At 44.0% G+C, this 21947-nt stretch overlaps 1 protein-coding gene across 11 annotated transcripts; it reads left to right on the forward strand.

Moving 5' to 3' along the window:
* The first annotated feature begins 534 nt into the window (after nt 1-534).
* On the forward strand, nt 535-21583 carry FCRL3 (Fc receptor like 3). Of its 11 annotated transcripts, XR_006608548.1 has the most exons (18): nt 538-700; nt 989-1083; nt 2074-2094; nt 3096-3338; nt 3809-4066; nt 4294-4578; nt 5363-5650; nt 5831-6109; nt 6230-6508; nt 6812-6979; nt 16055-16082; nt 16466-16546; nt 17175-17293; nt 17496-17564; nt 18979-19010; nt 19097-20344; nt 20951-21041; nt 21189-21583. XR_006608548.1 is itself a non-coding variant. In XM_045086646.1 (16 exons), exons 1-16 carry the CDS (start codon nt 690-692, stop codon nt 19220-19222), a joined length of 2382 nt encoding a protein of 793 aa, XP_044942581.1. In that variant the 5' UTR covers nt 538-689; the 3' UTR covers nt 19223-21583. The 11 variants fall into 11 exon arrangements, 6 of the variants coding, with proteins under 6 accessions (XP_044942582.1, XP_044942583.1, XP_044942581.1 ...); XR_006608545.1 differs by having other exon boundaries at nt 19097-21041; XR_006608547.1 differs by having other exon boundaries at nt 20951-21583.
* Nucleotides 21584-21947: the final 364 nt, after the last annotated feature.

Consider the following 21947-nt stretch of genomic DNA (forward strand, 5'->3'; position numbering starts at 1 on the left):
TGTTGTTGTTTTTTCATCACAAACTTAAATTTCTGCTCTTGTGTTAAATTCTTCAATAAAGAGTAAGCCCATGAAACCCTAAGTGCCCTCCACCTTAATCCCAATAAAAGCAGAAGAACCCCAGTCTTGTGGCCTCGCTGTGTGGTCCCAGGTGTGTCATGTACTTCCCAAGACATGTGAGTAACAATCTCCCCCGCCCCACCGCTGCCGTGTTTCCTGATGGTTTTTGCAGGGGGAAATGGTGAGAACCACGGGGGCTGGTCCAGGCACAATGTGGCTGTTGACAGGCTGAGACCCTCACAACATAGGTTCACATTTGTCTGCTTGTTTACTTACCCCCAATCTGTGCAGGTCCCAGGGGCACTTAGGGAAGCTTATTCTGCTAAACTGCAGAGGGATGTGTTTTTGTTTTTGTTTTTGTTTTTGTTTTTTAAGTAGCCTCAGCACCAAACGTGGAGCTGCAACTCATGTCCCTGAGATTGAGAGTCGCATGCTCTACCAGCTGAGTCATTCTGCAAACTTCTCTTACCTTCCTCTTCAGCAACTTCAGCCCAGCTTATATAAAGCTCAAAAGGTTTTACATCTGCTTTAACCCTTTGACTTTGTGGAGCTCCCATCATAAAACACACTTTGACACCAGACTAACCAAGTGTGTCTGTCCTAGGACCTCATGTGACACCGAAGCTTGTATGAATTTAAGGTAAGGAAGCGGTTTCCATTTGAGAAATGAAGAAAATGTTATTTGCATACTAGCAAATGCACAGCTTGGCATTTTCTGAGGACCCAGGCACTTCCTGGCAGACGTGGACCACCAGAAGGTGGCCACCAACATCGGAAATGGCACAGCTACCAGCCCGAAAGACAAGGGCCATGTAGGAAAGTAGCCACATTCACGTTTTGAGAACACCAGCAAGACCTGATTATTTTACTTCCTTTTGCTAATTCTGTGAGCCTTATCTGATTACTACTCTCTGGTCGTCCTTCACAGACGGGAGAGAAGCCTGGCTTCTGATAAGATGGGCTTTCCCTGCCATCGGCCGGACCAGGTCCCTGTGCTTCTGTGGCTGCTGCTGCTGATCCTGGGTGAGTAGGGGTCAGACTGGGACAGGGGCCCAAGTTCTTAATGTCAGCAGGTGGAGGGAAAGCCAGGGGGCTTCTATCTCCGCTTCCCCTTGGGCTTCAGACACGTAGCAAGAGGTGGAAAATGAACAGAGCTGGGTTTCCAGGAAACCGAAAGACTCTGGAGACCTGGCCATCCTTTGTGGCACCTTGGCTTCCTGCCCTGTTTCCTTTCTCACCTCATAGGAAGCTTGGATTTTTCTCTCTGCGAAACCACACCTCTAAACGCCCAGAGAAACAGTTACTGCCCACACGGGTGAGGGGAGGAAGGTCTGCGGAGCAACATGGCTCCTTCCTAACATTTTAAGCCAATATTTAACCAAAGAGTGAAAAAGTAGGGGGAGGGATGCCCAGGTGGCTCAGTCGTTAAGCTTCTGCCTTTGGCTCAGGTCTTGATCCGGAGGTCCTGGGGTCAAGCCCGCATCCGGCTTTCTGCTCAGCAGGGAATCTGCTTCTCTCCCCCTCTGTCTTTCCCCCTGCTTGTGCTCTCTCTTGTTCTCATGCTCAAATAAATAAAATCTTAAAAAAATAAATAAATAAAAGAAAGGAAAAGTAGGCGGAACAGTGCCCAAGAAGTGAGGAGGAAGGGGGAGATAAAGCATTTCTCCAAGCCCTTCTCTGCCTCTGCTCCGCCCAGTTCAGGCCAGAGAAGAGAGCATGAGCTACTGCGTGCAGCCTCTGCTCCGCCCAGTTCAGGCCAGAGAAGAGAGCATGAGCTACTGCGTGCAGAGCAAGGAGGCCAGGGGTGTGGATACGAGCCATTCACGCTCATCACAGAAATCAGAGGCTGCATTTTTGTTTGGGGGCCATGGGAGGTATGGAATGTGCAGAAATAAATGGGAGGGAAAGCCCAAGAAGGGACTGTGGCTGGGTTGCTGGGAGTTTCTCAGAGTCTAACCAAGGGTTGGAACAGTGTCACCCCATGCTAACCTTTAACCTTTGGCTCTCTCACAGCTCCCGGACGAGAGCAATCAGGTCAGTCTTCCTTTCCTTCTCCCTCCTGCTCTCTGGGCATTGGTTCTTCCAGCCAGCATGCCTGTCCCTGTAAATGGGGGCTGAGGTTGTGCCAGAATGAGTGGTGCTGCCACTCTGGGGTCACACCTGTCACCATGGCCAGTGAGCAGAGCCTCCTGTGATCTCTGCAGCCTTCAGTCCTTTCCCCATCAGTGCAGGGCAAGGAAGCATTTGCAGAGGCAGGAGGCTAATGTCCAGAACCTTCCATCTGTCTCCTTTTTTCCCCTGAGGACCATCCTCCACACCTGTATGTTCAAGCTAGAGCCACCATCAAAGGACAGAAAAGCAGCTCCTATTCACAGAGGAAGTGCTGCACCCGAATCTTCATACACTCCGAAGGGAGCTCATGCTGCTGTCCTGCTTCCATTTCGGGTCCCATTTGTCATTTGCAATTTTGTGTACAAAGGGGATTTCTCAAGCAGCCCATGCCTCTCCATTCAAATTCTTTATGTCCCTTCATATTTTATTGTGTCTGACTTAGAGTGTAGACAAAAGTTGCCTTTTCCATAGAATCTCAAGTCAAACAAAGTTTAAAAATAATGAAAGCAGGAAAAAATATGTTGTCCATTGCCTATGAGCAACCAAGTAGGAAGTGATTGTTCAGAGTCTAGAGACTACATCCCAGGCCCACCTGTACCTTGACAGGAATGCACAGGACAAGAACATTTTAGAATCAGCCACCTTCAGAGGCCCTCATAGTGCGTGCCCAGCTACACATCCCATCTCCCAAGCTTTTCAGAACCCACCTCAGGGACCTGAGACCTCTCCCTTATGGCACCCACCGGCCCACTTCTGGCCTATGAAAAGGGTGAGGAAGAGCAGGTTCTGCCCCAGGCATGTCCCCCAGTTGTATCTGCTCCTTCCCCCATGGGAATCGGCCACCAGCAGTTTGGGACCTCCCCTGGGTTCAGCCTACCTCCCATTCACCTTCACCTGCCTGCACCTTTCTCTTTTCTGTTTAGGAACACTTCCAAAAGCTTTTCTTCTCCTTGAACCTCCATGGTCCAGAACCTTCAAGGGAGAAAAAGTGAAACTCACCTGCAAGGATGACCATTCTTGGGTCCAGGGATATGTATCTTGGTATAACAATGGGATTTCCTTGGGAAGTAGACCTGGAACAATCCAAATAGACAAGTCTGGATATTACACATGCAAGACCCCAAGATCTTCCTTAAGTGACCCTGTGCATGTGGAATTTTTATCTGGTGAGGAAAGAAAGGGGCGAGTCTCTCCGAAATCAAGCTGCTGGGCACATGTCTGAAGGCTGGGTGAACCCAGGGAACACAGACTGTTGTAAGCAGACATGAGGCTATTTGATGAATTGATCCTAGTTGGGAGAATGAGGAGATAGGGCTGTGGAGGACAGCACACTGTCCATCTCCTCCACCCAGAGACATGTCAGGAACCCAGAAGCCACCAGGCAAGAAGGGACTCGGGTCTAAAGGAAGATATGGTAGAAAATTGCTCTTTTAATGATACATATGAGGATCTCTTAGGTACATTTTCTGAAAAGCAGTTCACTCTCTAGGGCAAGAGAGCCTTAGTAGTGGGGCCACATGGAAATGGTGGTGGAGAACATTCACCAATGTGTGCAGGGCCATAGCTCTTCCCTCAAGGGCAGAAGAGAGAGTTTGAAGAAAGAAACAGATGGAGTATGTTTGTTCACTCTTTGCAGACTGGCTGATCCTCCAGGCCTCACACCCTGTCTTTGAAGGAGATGATGTAACTCTGAGATGCCTGGGGAAGAAAGAAAAAAAAACTTATGAAAAGACTTTCTACAAAAATAAAGAAGAAATGAGACATCATTCTCAGTCAGAGGTCACAATACATTCAGTCTCCATGGACAATAACGAATATCATTGTACTGCTTCTGGGGAATCTGTTTTGGGCTCATGGACAGAAACTTCAAAAGCTTTAAAGATCCAAGTTCAAGGTAATGGCTATACTCCTGTGGGTAATAGGTCTTGACAGAGAAACTGTGTGGGGATCAAAGAGGGGCCTTCATGAGAGGCCTCTTCTGAGCATCTATGGGAAGGAGGTGAGAGGTGGTTCCATCTCCATGGGTCCCCACCTTCTGACATTGTGCTGAGAACACAGGTGTCCCTCTCCAGGAGCTCGGAGTCTCATTGCCCTGGGAACTGTTTTTGTGCTTCTCTATAGAGCTGTTTCCACAACCTGTGTTGAGAGCCAGACCTTCCCAGCCCACTGAGGGAAACCCAGTGAACCTGAAATGTGAGACCTGGCTCCCTCCACCAAGGTCATACATTTGGCTTCGATTCTGTTTCTTCAGAGAAGATAAGGTCCTGGAACCTGGTTGGAGCAACTCCTCAGAGCTCCAGATCCCCACCATGTGGAGTGAAGACTCAGAGTCCTACTGGTGCCAGGCAAAGACAGCGACTCCCCATATCATTAAACAAAGCCTGCGATCCCAGATACATGTACAGCGTGAGTGTCTGTGGGGCAGAGGGGAGGGGGCAGAGAGCAGAGAATTACCTCTCTTGCTCCCTGAGATAGTGAACATGGCAGAGAGGAGCTACCAGCCATCCCACTATCCCTTTCTCTTAGGTTCAACATTGGCCTAACTTCCCTATAACATTCTCTTCCATCTAAGTTAGGTAATAATCATTATTGATCACTTGCTGGGTGTCTAACCTGTGAGGGCCACAAAGACATACAGGGTACATTCTATAGTGGGTGAACAGTTAACAAGAAGCACCAAAGACCACATGCAGTCTGTCTGTAGAGGCCCTTTGGGGTGTCCATGTGTCAATCAAAAGTTGTTCCAAAATAATCAGAAAAGAGAAAGGTAAACACAAACTGAAATAAAGAAGAAGGTGGGGAGGTGGTGCTGAGACTGGAGGAGGCTTGGAGGATGGAGAGGGGTTTGGGTTCTGAATCAAATCACTTCAGGATACAAAGAACCTTCCCTGTTCTCTTTCTTTATGGTCCATTGATGCAACAGAGGTGCCTTAGAGATAAAGGTCCGTAAAATTTGACTGTGGTCAACGTTAGGTTTAAAAGAAGATAGACATTACCCGAGGACAGAAATTGTTGTGTGTGGGGACAGGTAATGTTCCCTTCATAATAATGTACAATTCCCTATCTCCCACTTTGGACCCCTGCCTACTGTACCTGTTGCTATTGGCTTATACATGGCAACACCAGCCTTCTCCTTGGCCCTGTAGCACCTGCCTTTGAGACCTTCTCAAATTCTCCTCTGTCCTCCTAGGGATCCCTGTGTCTGATGTGAATCTAGAGATCCAGCCCCCTGGGGACCAGCTGATTGAAGGAGGAGATATGGTCCTTATCTGCTCAGTAGCCAAGGGTACAGGGACTATCGCATTTTCCTGGCACCGGGAGGGCACAAAGAGAAGTTTGGGCAGGAAGATGGTGCGTGCCCTGTCAGCAGAGTTGCGGATAGCTGCAGTGAGGGAGCAGGACGCTGGGAGGTACTACTGCTCAGCCGACAATATTCAAGGCCCCATCCTCAGTAAACGGATCAGAGTCACACCAAAAAGTAAGTTCCTTGCTTTTTCACTCAACCTTGTTCCCAAGCCAAGGTTTAGTTTCTTTGTCAGCCAGAAGGATCTTCTGAAGAAGGCAAGGAAAAGAGGTGTGAAGATTTAAATGCCAACCAAGGAATGGCAAAGATGGAAGGTAAGGTGAGACCCTCTCTGACAGCTCCTGTCTCACTCAGTTCCAGCGTCCCACCCCATCCTCACTGTCAAGACACCCAGAGCCCTGGCCGTGGTGGGGGACGTGGTGGAGCTTCGCTGTGAGGCCCAGAGGGGCTCTCCCCCGATCCTGTACCGGTATTACCATGAGGACGTCATCCTGGGGACCAATTCGGCCCCCTCTGGAGGAGGAGCCTCCTTCAACCTCTCTCTGACAGCAGAACATTCTGGAAACTATGCCTGTGAAGCTGACAACAGCCTGAGGGCCCAGCGCAGCGAGGCAGTGACGCTCAGTGTCACAGGTAGGGCTTGTCTTGATCCCAGGTCTATATTCCTACTACTAAATTATGCTGGATGTTTCCTTTATTATCTGGTATACATTCTCAATTAAAACTGCCAATGAACTATGTTTCCTCCTTCAGTTCCAGTGTCTCGCCCTGTCCTCACCTTCAACCCTGCCGGGCCCCAGGCTGTGGTGGGAGATTTGTTAGAACTTCGCTGTGAGGTCCAGAGAGGCTCTCCCCCAATCTTATACTGGTTTTATCATGAAGATGTCATCCTGGGGAACATATCGGCTCCCTCTGGAGGAGGAGCATCTTTTAATCTCTCTCTGACCACAGAACATTCTGGAAACTACTCCTGTGGGGCTGACAATGGCCTGGGGGTCCAGAGAAGTTACATGGTGACACTCAACTTCACAGGTATGTTGGAGGTACCTGAGTTTCAGATTACAGTTAAGATCAATAAAATATTTTTCCTACAGACTGTGCAAATTCTACCATCAAAGAGTTTTTGAACATGCACACAAAGGCTTGGGGCTTCCAGAGATTGTGTTGATTTCATGGGGGAAAGAAAGGGAATAGATTTCAATCTTAGATGCTAACAACCATGGGCCATTATTTTGAAAATTACCAATTATAGTGGAGATAATTCAAATGGAGGAATTAGAACCTGGAAGAAAACTGTCCTGATAGATCTCTATTCCCCACCTACATGTTGTCTAGGTCAAAAAGACTTGCCACCAGAACTCAAATACAGGTCTTCCCATTTAGGGCTTTCCACAAGCAAAGTAATCCATATCACTGTGGGCTTCATTGGGTGCCTGCTAAGTGTGTCCGGCCTTGCTGCTACTGCTTATTTGGTGAGTTACTTCAGGACCCAAAGGAAATCAGGTGGGTGTCTATGTGTTACCCTCTGATGTTGTGACTTTTGCCATTGCTATCATAATTTGGACTTGTGTAGTGCATTCTCTTAAGATGATTATTCTCTTCCAAATAGTAAACCCTCAGTTCTACTCACTGGCACCTGTAGGCAACAGTGACAAAAAGGCAGAATACATTTCTCAATGAAGTTGTCACTCCATGTGTTTAATTTGAGATTTAAACTAGGTAGCAGAGTTTTGCTTCTAATTAAAAATTAGAAAGGTGTTTCTTTGCCAATCCACCCCCAGTTCAAAGCTTACTGAGAACAAAAGGAATAATATTAAAAAGTCTTTCATTTGTAACAACAAAAGATGGGTAATAGCCATGGTGCAAACCATACATTCTGAAATATATTTGGGTGCCAGTCAATTATTGTGAAATTTGGAAAATTAATATGGATGCTGAGAATGAAATGAAATGGACTCTGAAAAGCAATCTGAGGATTTTGAAGGGGAGGGGTGAGAGGTTGGGGGAGCCAAGTGGTGGGCATTATGGAGGGCACGTATTACATGGAGCACTGGGTGTGGCGCATAAACAATGAATTCTGTTACGCTGAAAAGAAATTTTAAAAAAAGAAATTAAAATTTCAGTTTTTTATTATTTCAAGTACATAGAAATACAATTTATTTTTTATGCTGATCTTATATCTTGCAACCTTGCTATATACATATTTATTAGTTCCAGTCTCCCTTTTATACATTCCATCAGATTTTTTACGTAGGTGATTCTGTCATCTGAAAAAAAAGATAGCCCCGCTCCTTCCTTTCCCATCTGAGTTACTTTTATTTCTTTTTCTTGCCTTATTGCCCTGGCTAGAACCTCCTGTACAATGTTGAATACAAGTGGTGAGAGCACATATAGCATATCAGCATAGCAGGTCTTGTTGCTCATATTAAGGGAAAGTATTTGTCTCTCGTCATTTAATATGGTAATGTTAGCTTTGGATTTTTTGGTAGATGCTCTCTATTAGGCCAAGGAAGTCCCTACTATTTGTAATTTGCTGAGGATTCTTATAAGGAAAATCTTTGTCAAATGTTTTTTCTACATTGATTGAGATGATCATATGATTCTCTTTTCTAGTCGATTGATACGGATATTGAATATTGAATGTCAAAACAACCTTGCATTTTTGAGGTCAACGTCACTTGGTCATGACTGTTGAATTTGATGTGGTAAAATTTTGTTAAGAATGTTTACAACTACATTCATGAGGTATACTGCTTGGTAGACTTATTTTCTTATTATATCTTTATCAGACTTGATGTCAAGGTAACACCCATTTAATTACCACTTTTAGTATTTGTCATTCCTTCTTGTGTCTCCATATTTCCATATGGTATCATTTTCTTTCTGCCTGAAGTACATTTCACATTTCTCAGAATATGGGTCTGCTGGTGAGCTTGACTGGTCGTGTTGCTAAAGTCTATTATATCTGTAATGATTTTCTACTTGATCTATCAACTATTGAAAGAGGGGTATCGAAATTGCCAATGCTAACTATGGATTTAGCCATCTCTTCTTACAATTCCATCAAGTTTTGCCTTTGGTATTTTGAAGCTCTTTTATTAGGTGCATAAATGTTTGTAATGGTTTGTGTTTTTGGTAAAATGATCAGCTTATCCTCGTGAAATGATATTTTTATCCCTGTTAGTGTCATTTACTCTGAAGTATTCTTTGATATTAATGTATTAATAAAGTACTGTTAACATGTATTCTTTTTAAAAAAATATTTTATTTATTTATTTGAGAAAGAGGGTGAGAGAGATAGCATGAGAGGCGGGAGGGTCAGAGGGAGAAGCAGACTCCCCACTGGATGAGGAGACTGATGAGGACTCGATTCTGGGACTCCAGGATTGTGATCAGAGCTGAAGGCAGATACTTAACCGATGGAGCAACCCAGGTTCCCCTAACATGGTATTTCTTTATCCATCTTTTCACTTGTAACCTATATAGGCCCTTATATTTAAGGCATTTTTTTTATAAATGCATAGCATATAATTAATTGTTGCTTTTTATCCAATATGACAGTCTCTATCTTTTAACTAAGGTATTTAGATCGTTTATATTAATGTGATGATAAGATTAGATTTAAAGTCTATTATTTTGCTATTTATTTTCTATTTGTTCCATCTGTTCTTTGTTTACCTTTTCCTTTTTTCCTACCTTCTTTTAGACCAACTGAGTATTTTTTATGATTCCATTTTTCTCTCTGTTGGCATACTAGGTATATAATTCTTTGTTTTGTTTATTTCACTGGTTGTTTTAACATTTCTAATATAGATAGTTAAATTACCACAGTCTATCTTCAGGTGCATTCAGTTACTTCATATATAGTATAAGAATACTACTGGGGCACCTGGGTGGCTCAGTGGATTAAAGACTCTGCCTTCGGCTCAGGTCATGGTCTCAGGGTCCTGGGATTGAGCCCTGCATTGGGCTCTTTGCTCAGCGGGGAGCCTGCTTCCCCCTCTCTCTCTGCCTGCCTCTCTGCCTACTTGTGATATCTCTCTCTATATATATCAAATAAATAAATAAAATCTTTTTTAAAAAAAAGAATATTACTATTATAGGGCGTCTGGGTGGCTTGGTCAGTTAAGCATCCAGCTCTTGATTTTGGCTCAAGCCATGATCTCAGTGTCATGGGATCAAGCCTCCCATTGGGCTCCACACTGAGCTGCAGAGTCTTCATTAGATTCTTTCTCCCTCTCCCTCTGACTCTCCTCCCACTCGCTTTCTCTCTAAATGAGTAAATAAATAAAGAAATAAGTGAAATTTTTAAAAAAAGGATATTCCACTCTGCACTCCATTTCTTCCCTCCTAGCTACAGTGCTATTACTTTTGTATACAGTCACTTACCTGTTAGTTATTAAGTATAATTTAAGAGACTTACGTATAATTTAAGAATTTTGCATACTTACTTAAGTAGTTACCACTTCTGATTTCCTTTATTTCTTTTTGTATCTTCAAATTCCATCTGGTATTACCTTCTTTCTGCCCCAAAGATTTCTTTTAACATTTCTAATAGATGGGTCTGCTGCTGATGAATTATTTCAGGTTTTATATAGTCTGTAAAAGTCTCTGTTTTGCATTCATTGTGAAAGATGCCTTTGCTGTTATAGGATTATAGGTAGAAATTTTTTCTTCTTTACATATTTTAAAGATACTGCTTTACTATCTTCTTGTGTGCATTGTTTCTGACAAGAAATACACTATCATCCTTTGTTCTTCTGTGACTGCGTTTTTTTTCCTCTCTAAATGTTTTTCATGGATCAGGGATTCTTGAACTAATGGACTTTTTAATTCAGTGTCTTGGGTGCCTGTAAGGTTTCACTACTTTATATTTTGGAATTACTAAAGCTTTTCTTTCTGTCTATCTCTCACTTGGCATAACATGACACTTCCTTTTCTGTCAGGCCAAATGCTTTTGTTCTCCCTTTCTTAGGGCTTATACTGAAAATCAAGCAAGCAAACAAAGAAATAAAAAGAATATTTGCATCTCAATGTAATGAAAAAACTTACATATATTTTTCTTAGTGATGCTGATCAAGCATTTTCTCCTTACTCTTTTGTCTTCAGGTCAATCAATGAGCCTCTGTCCTATTTCTTTGCATGAAAAATGGCACCAACGTTTTATAACTGATTTATTTTTATTAGTTCATTGTTTTATTAATTTTTTTTTAATTTTTTTATTTTTTATAAACGTATAATATATTTTTATCCCCAGGGGTACAGGTCTGTGAATCGCCAGGTTCACACTCTTCACAGCACTCACCATAGCACATACCCTCCCCAATGCCCAAAACCCTACCTCCTCTCCCAAACCCCCTCCCCCCCAGCAACCCTCAGTTTGTTTTGTGAGATTAAGATTCACTTATGGTTTGTCTCCCTCCCAATCCCATCTTGTTTTCATTTATTCTTCTCCTACCCCCTTAACTCCCCATGTTGCATCTCCACTTCCTCATATCAGGGAGATCATATGATAGCTGTCTTTCTCTGATTGACTTATTTCACTAAGCATGATACCCTCTAGTTCCATCCACATCATCACAAATGGCAAAATTTCATTTCTTTTGATGGCTGCATAGTATTCCATTGTGTATATATACCACATCTTCTTTATCCATTCATCTGTTGATGTACATCTAGGTTCTTTCCATAGTTTGGCTATTGTAGACATTGCTGCTATAAACATTCGGGTGCACATGTACCTTCGGATCACTATGGTTTCTATCTTTATGGTAAATACGCAGTAGTGCAATTGCTGGATCATAGGGCAGTTCTATCTTCAACATCTTGAGGAACTTCCATGCTGTTTTCCAGAGTGGTCGCACCAGCTTGCATTCCCACCAACAGTGTAGGAGATTTCCCCTTTCTCTGCATCCTCGCCAGCATCTGTCATTTCCTGACTTGTTAATTTTAGCTATTCTGACTGGTGTGAGGTGATACCTCATTGTGGTTTTGATTTGTATTTCCCTGATGCCGAGTGATATGGAGCACTTTTTCATGTGTCTGTTGCCTACCTGGATGTCTTCTTTGCAGAAATGTCTGTTCATGTCCTCTGCCCATTTCTTGATTGGATTATTTGTTCTTTGGGTGTTGAGTTTGATAACTTCTTTATAGATTTTGGACACTAGCCCTTTATCTGATAGGTCGTTTGCAAATATCTTCTCCCATTCTGTTGGTTGTTTTTTGGTTTTGTTAACTGTTTCCTTTGCTGTGCAAAAGATTTTGATCTTGATGAAATCCCAATAGTTCATTTTGGCCCTTGCTTCCCTTACCTTTGGCAATGTTCCTAGAAAGATGTTGCTGCGACTGAGGTTGAAGATGTTGCTGCCTGTGTTCTCCTCAAGGATTTTGATGGATTCCTTTCTCACGTTGAGGTCCTTCATCCATTTTGAGTCTATTTTCATGTGTGGTGTAAGGAAATGATCCAGTTTCATATTTCTGCATGTGGCTGTCCAATTTTCCCAACACCATTTATTGAAGAGGCTGTCTTTTTTCCATTGGACATTCTTTCCTGCTTTGTCAAAGATTAGTTGACCATAGAGTTGAGGGTCTATTTCTGTGCTCTCTATTCTGTTCCATTGATCTCTGTGTCTGTTTTTGTGCCAGTACCATGCTGTCTTGATGATGACAGCTTTGTAATAGAGCTTGAAGTCCGGGATTGTGATGCCACCAACTTTGACTTTCTTTTCCAACATTCCTTTGGCTATTTGAGTTCTTTTGTGGTTCCATATAAATTTTAGGATTATTTGTTCCATTTCTTTGAAAAAAGTGGATGGTATTTTGATAGGAATTGCATTAAATGTGTAGATTGCTTTAGGTAGCATAGACATTTTCAAAATATTTGTTCTTCCAATCCAGGAGCATGGAACATTTTTCCATTTCTTTGTGTCTTCCTCAATTTCTTTCATGAGTACTTTATAGTTTTCTGAGTATAGATTCTTAGCCTCTTTGGTTAGGTTTATTCCTAGGTATCTTATAGTTTTGGGTTCAATTATAAATGAGATTGACTCCTTAATTTCTCTTTCTTCTGTCTTGTTTTTGGTGTAGAGAAATGCAACTGATTTCTGTGCATTGATATTATATCCTGACACTTTACTGAATTCCTGTACAAGTCCTAGCAGTTTTGGAGTGGAGTCTTTTGGGTTTTCCACATATAGTATCATATCTGTGAAGAATGATAGTTTGGCTTCTTCTTTGCCGATTTGGATGCCTTTAATTTCCTTTTGTTGTCTGATTGCTGAGGCTAGGGCTTCTAGTACTATGTTGAATAGCAGTGGTGATAATGGACATCCCTGCCATGTTCCTGACCTTAGTGGAAAAGCTTTCAGTTTTTCTCCATTGAGGATGATATTTGTGGTGGGTTTTTCATAGATGGCTTTGATAATATTGAGGTATGCGCCCTTTATCCCTACACTTTGAAGAGTTTGATCAGGAAGGGATGCTGTACTTTGTCAAATGCTTTTTCAGCATCTAATGAGAGTATCATATGGTTCTTGTTCTTTCTTTTATTAGTGTATTGAATCACATTGATTGATTTGCAGATGTTGAACCAACCTTGCAGCCCTGGAATAAATCCCACTTGCTCGTGGTGAATAATCCTTTTAATATACTGTTGAATCCTATTGGCTAGTATTTTGGTGAGAATTTTCACATCTGTGTTCATCAAGGATATTGGTCTGTAGTTCTCTTTTTTGATGGGATCCTTGTCTGGTTTGGGGATCAAGGTGATGCTGGCCTCATAAAATGAGTTTGGAAGTTTTCCTTCCATTTCTATTTTTTGGAACAGTTTCAGGATAATAGGAATTAGTTCTTCTTTAAATGTTTGGTAGAGTTCCCCTGGGAAGCCGTCTGGCCCTGGGCTTTTGTTTGTTTGGAGATTTTCGATGACTGTTTCAATCTCCTTACTGGTTATAGGTCTGTTCAGGTTTTCTATTTCTTCCTGGCTCAGTTGTGGTAGTTTATAGGAATGCATCCATTTCTTCCAGATTGTCAAATTTGTTTGCATAGAGTTGCTCATAGTATGTTCTTATAATTGTTTGTATTTCTTTGGTGTTAGTTGTGATATCTCCTATTTCATTCAAGATTTTATTTATTTGGGTCCTGGTCCTTTGTCTTTTCTTTTTGATAAGTCTGGCCAGGGGTTTATCAATCTTATTTATTCTTTCAAAGAACCAGCTCCTAGTTTCATTGATTTGCTCTATTGGTTTTTTTTTTTTTTTTTTTTTTTTTTTTTTTTTTTTGGTTTCTATATCATTGATTTCTGCTCTGATCTTTATGATTTCTCTTCTCCTGCTGGGTTTAGGGTTTCTTTCTTGTTCTTTCTCCAGCCCATACTCTCTCCACTGTACCTTTGACTCCATACTCTCTCCACTGTACCTTTGTGACTTAAGGAAGACTGGTCACATCCCCTACTTTCAAAACTACTTTTCTGTTTTATCACCTGTATTTGAGTCACTTACTAATTAAAAACATACTGGAAGTGCAGACATTAAGACCTTGCCAATGAAGTTAATAATGGTCAAAAAATAGATTGTTCAGCCATACAGCAACTGGCACAGGGAAGTCAAGATAAGCAACAGTCATTTTATGTGATCCATGAGAACAGAAACCCAGGCGGTTCTGACCTCTCAATCTAGAGGAAGTCTTGTTTTAAACAGCAAACTCAGTAAGAAACTCCGACAGTCTACCAGTCAGAGGGTATCGACTTCCTCATCTCACAATCTTCCCAACTTCCTTCTCATTGTCCATCAGCCTGCTCAGGGAGGAGCTCAGCCCTTTCCACTATTTCTGTCTTTCTTCTTTTTTTTTTTTTTAATTATGTTATGTTAGTGACCATATAGTACATCATTAGTTTTTGATGTAATGTTCCATGATTCACTGTTTCTGTAGAACACGCAATACTGCAAGCAACACGTGCCCTCCTTTATACCCATCATGGGACTAACAACCCCACCACCTTCCCCTCTAAAACCCTGTTTTGTTGCTACCCTGTGACCCATCAATTGTACTGCTAAGTATTTACTCCATTTTTTTTGAAAAGAGAATTCTGTCTGCTCCTTAAGGCTGAGTGTATCCAACCCATTACCACAGTATTAACTCTGTGACTGAACTGCCAAGATGAAAATTCCAGTAATGTAATTTGCCAGATACTTGATATCTGGCAGGCAAATTAAACTCTCCAAGCACTGAGCCCAGAGTGAAGTACTAAGTTTCTTTGTGGTCATAACAATACTACTTACCAATTTGGTGGTATCCATGTAAACTGCTCAGTGCCAGACCAACCCATACCTCTTCAGTGATATTAACCTATGTCCTGTAAATAGCCACCTTCTGGGTCTATTCTGTCTTTTGCAAATGAAGAGATAAACGGACTTGCAGACACATCCTGGGACTTAGCTCACCCACCCACAAGGGAGGACAGTGGCTGTTGACTGATACGAATCGCAATTTCTCTAAGGAGCTGTCACACAACTCTAGTTTAATTCATGGTTTGCAGACATCAATAATTTTTGATGAGAATGTTTACTTGGGGTAATACTTCATGGTGTCTAAGCCCAGTGAGACAGATGCAGAGCCACAGTTAAACAGGCAGTGGTCAGTAGTGGGATCTAGGAGGAGTCCTGCATTGGGGCAGGCCAAAAGGATTTCAGTGTCTCACTGATGATGGAAAACTGCCATATTTTCAAGGCTGGTGAAGGAGCCTTCCAGATTAGGTTTACCTGTAATCACCTATTATACAATTGTTAACGTGCCCCCCCCCTTTTTTTGGTCCTCAAAGTATATACTTTAATCCGTTCAGTTGCTGAACCAAACTTTACTGAATATTGTCAACATTCTAGCCACTGGGCAAATAAAAATAATTGAGACGAGGTTGCAGCCTCAAGTAACACCCTTTTTCATGATGGAGAGAGTTGGAGGGAAACCTACAAATAGGTAATTGCCATCCAGTATGGTGATTGTAATACTGCAGATTTCCATGTATGTGTAGATAGGTCACTTTAGAGCTCGCTGGCCCCAGGGAAAGCCCTGGAGGAGGAAAGATCAGTTGGAATCAGACAGATGAAAGAGAAGAGGAGAAGGGGTGTCGAGAAAACAGTATGTACCCAGCTGATTGGGTTCGCAAGGACCACAGGTACAGATACATCCGAGCTGGTTATGGGAGCCATATTTATTCACATGGTGTAGGAACTCTGTCTCTGGTCTCCATCTCCTGGGACTGTGGCCAGGGCAGAGAAGAGGAAGAGGGGAAGCACTGGGCCCAGAGTGAAGTACTAAGTTGTCCCTCTTGTGCTACTCAGCCACACCTCCTTAGAGTGCATGCTGCTTTTACTGACTGAATAAGTATGATTCTGGGCAACCATCTTTCCAGACCCCACCCTCCTCATCAGTAATATGCCATTGGCGGGGTAGAGCCTGATGTTCTCTAAGATCTGCCATGGCTGAGACCTAAAATGAATCTGATTTCCCAGAAAGGGCATTCTGATGTGGAGCCCACTACCTACACAGCTCACTCATGATCACTGATCTTCTGTTTTTCAGGAAGACTTCCTGCCACTGGAACACCCAGGTGAGGTCTCATTTCGTATGCTGAGAATATTGTCATGATCTATTCATACCCACAAGACAGGGCCACAGGGTTATATGTACATTAAAAAATACTTGACTGGATTTCCTATTAACATTTTAAATTCTTACAAAATCCAAACATATGATTCAGAAAGCCACTTCCAGCCATATCTTTGAATAATACTCACTCAGACCTCGGCATACCCAGGACTCATGTCACTTGCTCTCCTTGTCACTCTACTTCTTCAGATGTGCCTGGTGGAGAGCTGACCACGCCCACCCTAGTGGCGTCCTCTGTCACAGGGCTCCACCTCAGACCTCATTCCTCCACCACACACTCATTCGGGACATAATTATTAAATGTTGGCAATGTTCAATTCACAGTATTGACTGCAGAAGGAAACAGAAGTGGGGGTTAAAAAACACTCTTTTCCCAGAGATCTGTCAAGGAATCTTACAGGAAAGGTAAATGATTGTGATAAAAGCTGGAATATTGAAAGGGACCTTTTAAAAAAGATGAAGGTCATGTTCCAGGGGGGGTGCGAAAGTCTTTGTGTATCAGTGTGTTTAAACATTTAAGTGTTTGAGAACAATAAGAAGTAGGGCAGATCTAACTGTTTACCAAAAAGACCTTGAGACTCTGCACTTTGACCCACTGACTTTGTGTCAGTCGTCCCTCACTGTCACGCTGTCTTGGGCCGCACGTCGCGTTGCACACACCTTCTGAGTTCTCTTGAGAGAGTCATGCAGACTCAGGGTAGGCAGTCATAATATTTTAAAGAATATTTTATTTACTTATTATTTGAGAGAGAGCGTGAGTGAGCACAAGCAGGGAGAGGGCAGAGGGAGAAGGAGGGAATGATCAGAGAGAGAATCCCAAGCAGGTTCCACACTGAGCATGGAGCCTGAAACAAGGCTCAATTTCAAGACCCTAAGATTATGACTGATACCAAAATCAAGAGTCTGACTCTTAACCAACAGAACCAGCCTGTTTACAGGGACCACTCTGGGCTCCTCATGGACACTGGTCTTCCTGAGACTCGGTGTGATCCACAAATCCTTCTCGCCCTGTGTCTCCCCCTGTATGTCCCAGTTACAGTCCCAAGGAGCATCAGGAGCCTTCCTGGTCTGGACCCTGCTCCACAGACCCCCACACGCCCCCCCACTCTGAGCCACCAGCCGTGATGGAGCCGCAGCCAGTGTACAGCAATGGTGAGACTTCCTAAGTAGCCCAGGGCCCCAGGGATGAACCAAGGTGGGAGGGGAGATTGAGCACTGCCCAAGACTGAGTCACACTCAACTTGAAAATGACACTCCTGGCACCATGTCTGAGACAGAAGATGAACTTAGTAGCTTAGAAGAGTCTAGAACGTGGGCTCTTGGCTGGAGCGAGCTATCATCTCCTCTCCCACAGTGAATCCTGGAGATGACAACCTGGTGTATTCCCAGATCTGGAGCAGCCAGCAAACAAAGGGGAATCCAGGTGAGAGGCCTTCCAGATGTATGTATAGATGCATGTATTGGGGAGATGAGGGCAGGGGAGATGAGGCAGCCATGTGTGAGGGGATCCACGAGGGGCCTCTGACCAGGCCTCTCAAGTATGAGTGGGCCACGGAAGGAAGGCATCATCTGCTCCCACACTGCCACCCTATGTCTGTGTCCCTTCCCTTGGACCCTTGTGCACTGCCACTGGACCCCACAGACTCTCTGAGGACAGACACTAGTGTTTCCACGAACTTACCAGTAGCACCCAGTGTGGTACTTAGGAAACTATGGGTCTCTTCAAATATCGTTTTAAAAGAATGCATGACTGCTAATTGCTAGTGTCAGCCTCGCATAACCTAATGTGTAGACGATCATAATTCTCCCAGATGGTCTAATTTCTAATCTCATCCTCCCTCTGCCCCCAGACACGGTTTCCAGCACGATCCCTCTGAGAGGCCCTGCCTATCACACCCAGGCTTGGATTCACGGCCTTGGTGACCCTTCCTTCCAAAGCTGGACCCTCGCTTCCCCCTGCTCTTCAGGCCCTCCCAGAGCTCTGGCCTTACTCCAGCCAAGCTGACCCTCCCCATCTTCCTGCTCACACTGGGCTGTTGCATGCTCTGGCGATCATGTGTCTCATCGGCCTGAAATGCCCTTCCCCCACCTAGTTTACCCAGTGACCCCTGCTCACATGTTAAGACACAGTTCAGGTGCCTCCATGAAACGTCCCCCCAGCCGTCCCTGTGTCCAAGCCTGGGAGGATGGGTTAGCTTCTGGCAACAACAGCTCATTACGTATTTCCATCTGGCGCCCATCCTACTTGTTGCATACATCTACACATCCATTGTTCCTCTTAAAAATTATAGGCTCCTTGGGTACACGGGCTGAGTTTGTTTGTTGTTCCTCTGTCCTTGTAGCTTAATAGAAGGTCATTGTTTACTGAATACTTACTAATAAATGAATGAAAGAGATCCAGAGGACCCTTGGAAAGAGAAGAAACACACACACTGCTTCACCGCAGATCTTCGTTGGGAATTTGTTCTGTAGTCTTAGAATGCCAACCCCCTCTCCAGCCTCCACCACTTTCCCCGTGTGAAGCAAAGCCTGTGTTCCACTTTCTCCCAATCAGTGCACACACAGAGGTCCTGAACGGGGGCGGGATGGAAGCAGGGGGACCGCTTGGCTGGGGCAATGAGCAGGGGAAAGACAAGGAAATCATCAGGAGAGTCACTCTGGGCATTTGGTGGGCAGGGGAAAGGCTTTATCAGTGTGTGGGGGTGGAAGAACCCCACGGAGCAAACCATCAAGAGCCCAGTTGCGGAAGGGAGATTTCGAAATGCGTTGTGAGTGGGTTGTAAGTTGGAATATGTCACCCACAGACTGATGCTGTCTTCCCTCTTCCCATCCAACAGCACGTTCACCAAGGACACATCGGAGGAATGAGGTGGGTCACGCTTTCCGCCTCCCTCTCGCAGAGCTCTCCTCCCTCACCTGTGCTTAGGTGCTCACTGTTTGTGGGATTTCCACCAGGAACCTGCAGTCATCTATTCGGAGCTGAAGAAGTCACAACCAGAAGACACTGCAGGGCAGGCCCATGAAGATCCTGCAGAAAACTATGAGAATCTCCCATGTGCACCATCAGCTCTGGACCACTAGCCCCCTACCCAGAGGGGCCCTCGAAGACCCTGGGAGCATCTGATACCTTCCCCCTGTTCTCCACAAGCATGCTTCTCCTTCCATCCAGCAGACTGGGTGAAGGTCCCTGTCCCCCCCTCCCCCACCCCCCGCACCTGAGTCTGCATGTTCTCTGGGAACAGAATGGGCAGCATTTTGGTAAACACCGCATTTCTACACAGTAGAGACACATGAAAGCGGGCAGGTGGGCCTTCCCCTCTCATGTCCATGGAACAAGGAGGAAGGGCGAGTGGTCTAGCCAGGATCACAAGAGTGCTATCACTACCATGTGCTCCGAGTGCCGAAAGCTTTGACCGCATCATTTCTGCATGAACAATTGAAACACTTTGTTTCCTCTTCTAGATGGACAGGTGGTAAGTGACTGGTGATGATGATACTAATGAAGAGGATGACTACAGATACAGGACACACACCAATCTGCTCAGAATTGGGGGCCATCACCAGTCTTCCTCTCCCCCAGATCAAACTCTCCCATACCTGGTGCAGTCAAGCTCCATGGTTTGGTTGTTCAGCACCCACTATTTGGAGGCTCCAGGGATCAGCACCAACCCTGGAGGCCCAGGAGAGCCGGTGACTCTCAGGACTCAGATGGCAAAGCCTCGTGTCTCTGGGAGCCCACGTGGCCTGAGCCAGCAGAGGAGGGAGCAACGCAGGCAGTCAGTGGGCCTACGGGACAGACCCCTCCCATTGCCCACCGATTCCCAAATAATTCAAGAACTAAGCTTCCACCACGGGAGAAAGCATTTAAAAAGCAGGCCATCTGTTCCTAGGTCTCCAGAAAAGCGGCAGAGTTGCTTGGAGTGGCTTTTATTTACGTGAATAAGGGATTTGTCACCTGGTGTGAGACTGAACTTTCGATCGCTGTAAAAACGATAGGCCGTCGCCAGCTGGTACGTTCACTGAGGACTGGTGTGCTTTGGCTGATACACGCGATGGACAACGTTGATTTTACACCTACCTGCCCTGTTTAGGACTTCAAGTAAATAACACAGCAAGGCTTTGCAAACCTTTGGAATAGCAAGATAAAAAGAACAAAGTGTGTTTCAAAGATTATTCCTTTCCCTGTGGATGTCAGAATCCTGGGTAAGGGGAAGTGCAACATACAGCAAAGCTTAATCCAATTTGAGGTGTTAATCTTAGCCTCATGAGCTTGGCTGGCAAGCTAATTGGCTGAGGGGGTGGGGGAGTGTTGTCCTTCCTAAAGAGGGAATATTTATTTTTGTTATGAAAGAGTGACTTCTATGTCTTGTTTCCATATTAACAGGTACAAAATGTTCTCCAGAATGTACACCTGGCCTTTAGAGACAGCAAAAAATCCAGGTGTAATCTGTGTTTATGCTTAAATTTGGCCCCAAATGCCTCCCAACTTTGGGTTCCAGGAAGAATAGAGCCTTATAGGGGGGAGAGGGACATGCCACAAGGTCCCAGCTGTGGGAAACCCATCTAAAAGAGTGGTGACAAAAGGCAAAGTCCCCAAGAGAGAGAAGCAGCATCAAGGCAGCATCCCAGGGCCAGTAAGAGTCATTCTGCAGGAGGGCATGTCAGACACCAGGATGGCAGCCTCTCACGTGGGCAAGGTCCATGATGCCAGTGAAAGATGGGGACAGAAAGGGGCTCTCTGGTGCTCAGAACAGTTCTGATGGGGTGCAGACCCTCTTCCCAAAACTCTGTATCCACGTCCTCAAACAGGGCAAACAGCACCCGTCAGCAGCAAAGGAGAGGCTAAGGAAGAATTGGGAAAATATCCAAGAGGACGTCATGTTTCCAGCTAGTCAGGAAGGTAACATTTAAGACCTCAAGATTTAAGACATGACTATAATTTCTTTCTTTACATTATATTTATTTATATATTTACAAATGTCTGGAAGGACAATTTAAACACAATAAATCACATATATCTGAAGTATACCATTTCATGTTTTGGCAGATAAGAAACCAAGAAAATAAGAAACCACCACAATCAAGATCCCAAACATCTCCTTCATTCCCCAGTGTTCTCCTGTCCTGAGGAACACATTTTTCCCTCCACACCATCTCCTGCCATCACCAGATGTTTTCTGTCACTATAGATTAGGGTGTATTTTCTAAAGTTTTATGTAAATAGCACCATACAGCATATACTCTTTTGTGCCTGGCGCCACTCACTAAGCAGAAGAATTTGAGACTCATTCACATTGTTTCAAATAGCCACAACATAGTCCTTTCTATTGCTAAATAATATTCCATTGGATGTGCTATATTTTTATTATCCATCTATCTGTAAATGGATATTTACATTGTTTCATTTATCATTAATTGAAATAAAATTACTATGAAAATTCACATACAAGTGTTTGTGTGGACATGTTTCCATGGCTCCTTTGTAAATACCTGGGAGTAGAATTGCTGACTCACATGTAGATTTATGTTTAAGGTTTGAAGAGGCTTGATACTCTTTTCCAAAACATCTGCACCATGTCACATGCCCACGAGCACTGACTGATAGCTACAGTAGTTCCACACCCTTGTCAACACTTAGCATTGGCAGTCTTGAACTTTAGCCACTGCAAAGAGTATGTATTGTAGTGTAGTGTGATCTCACTATGGCTTTAATTTCTCTGCTGATCCATGATGCTGATTCTCTTCTCATGTCCTTATTGGCTCTCTGCATATCTTCTGTGAAGGGTCTGTTCACACTTTCCACTTC

The sequence above is a fragment of the Mustela putorius genome, unplaced genomic scaffold (assembly GCF_011764305.1).
Source record: "Mustela putorius furo isolate JIRA1106 unplaced genomic scaffold, ASM1176430v1.1 tig00000997_pilon_pilon_pilon, whole genome shotgun sequence".
NCBI lineage: Eukaryota > Metazoa > Chordata > Mammalia > Carnivora > Mustelidae > Mustela > Mustela putorius.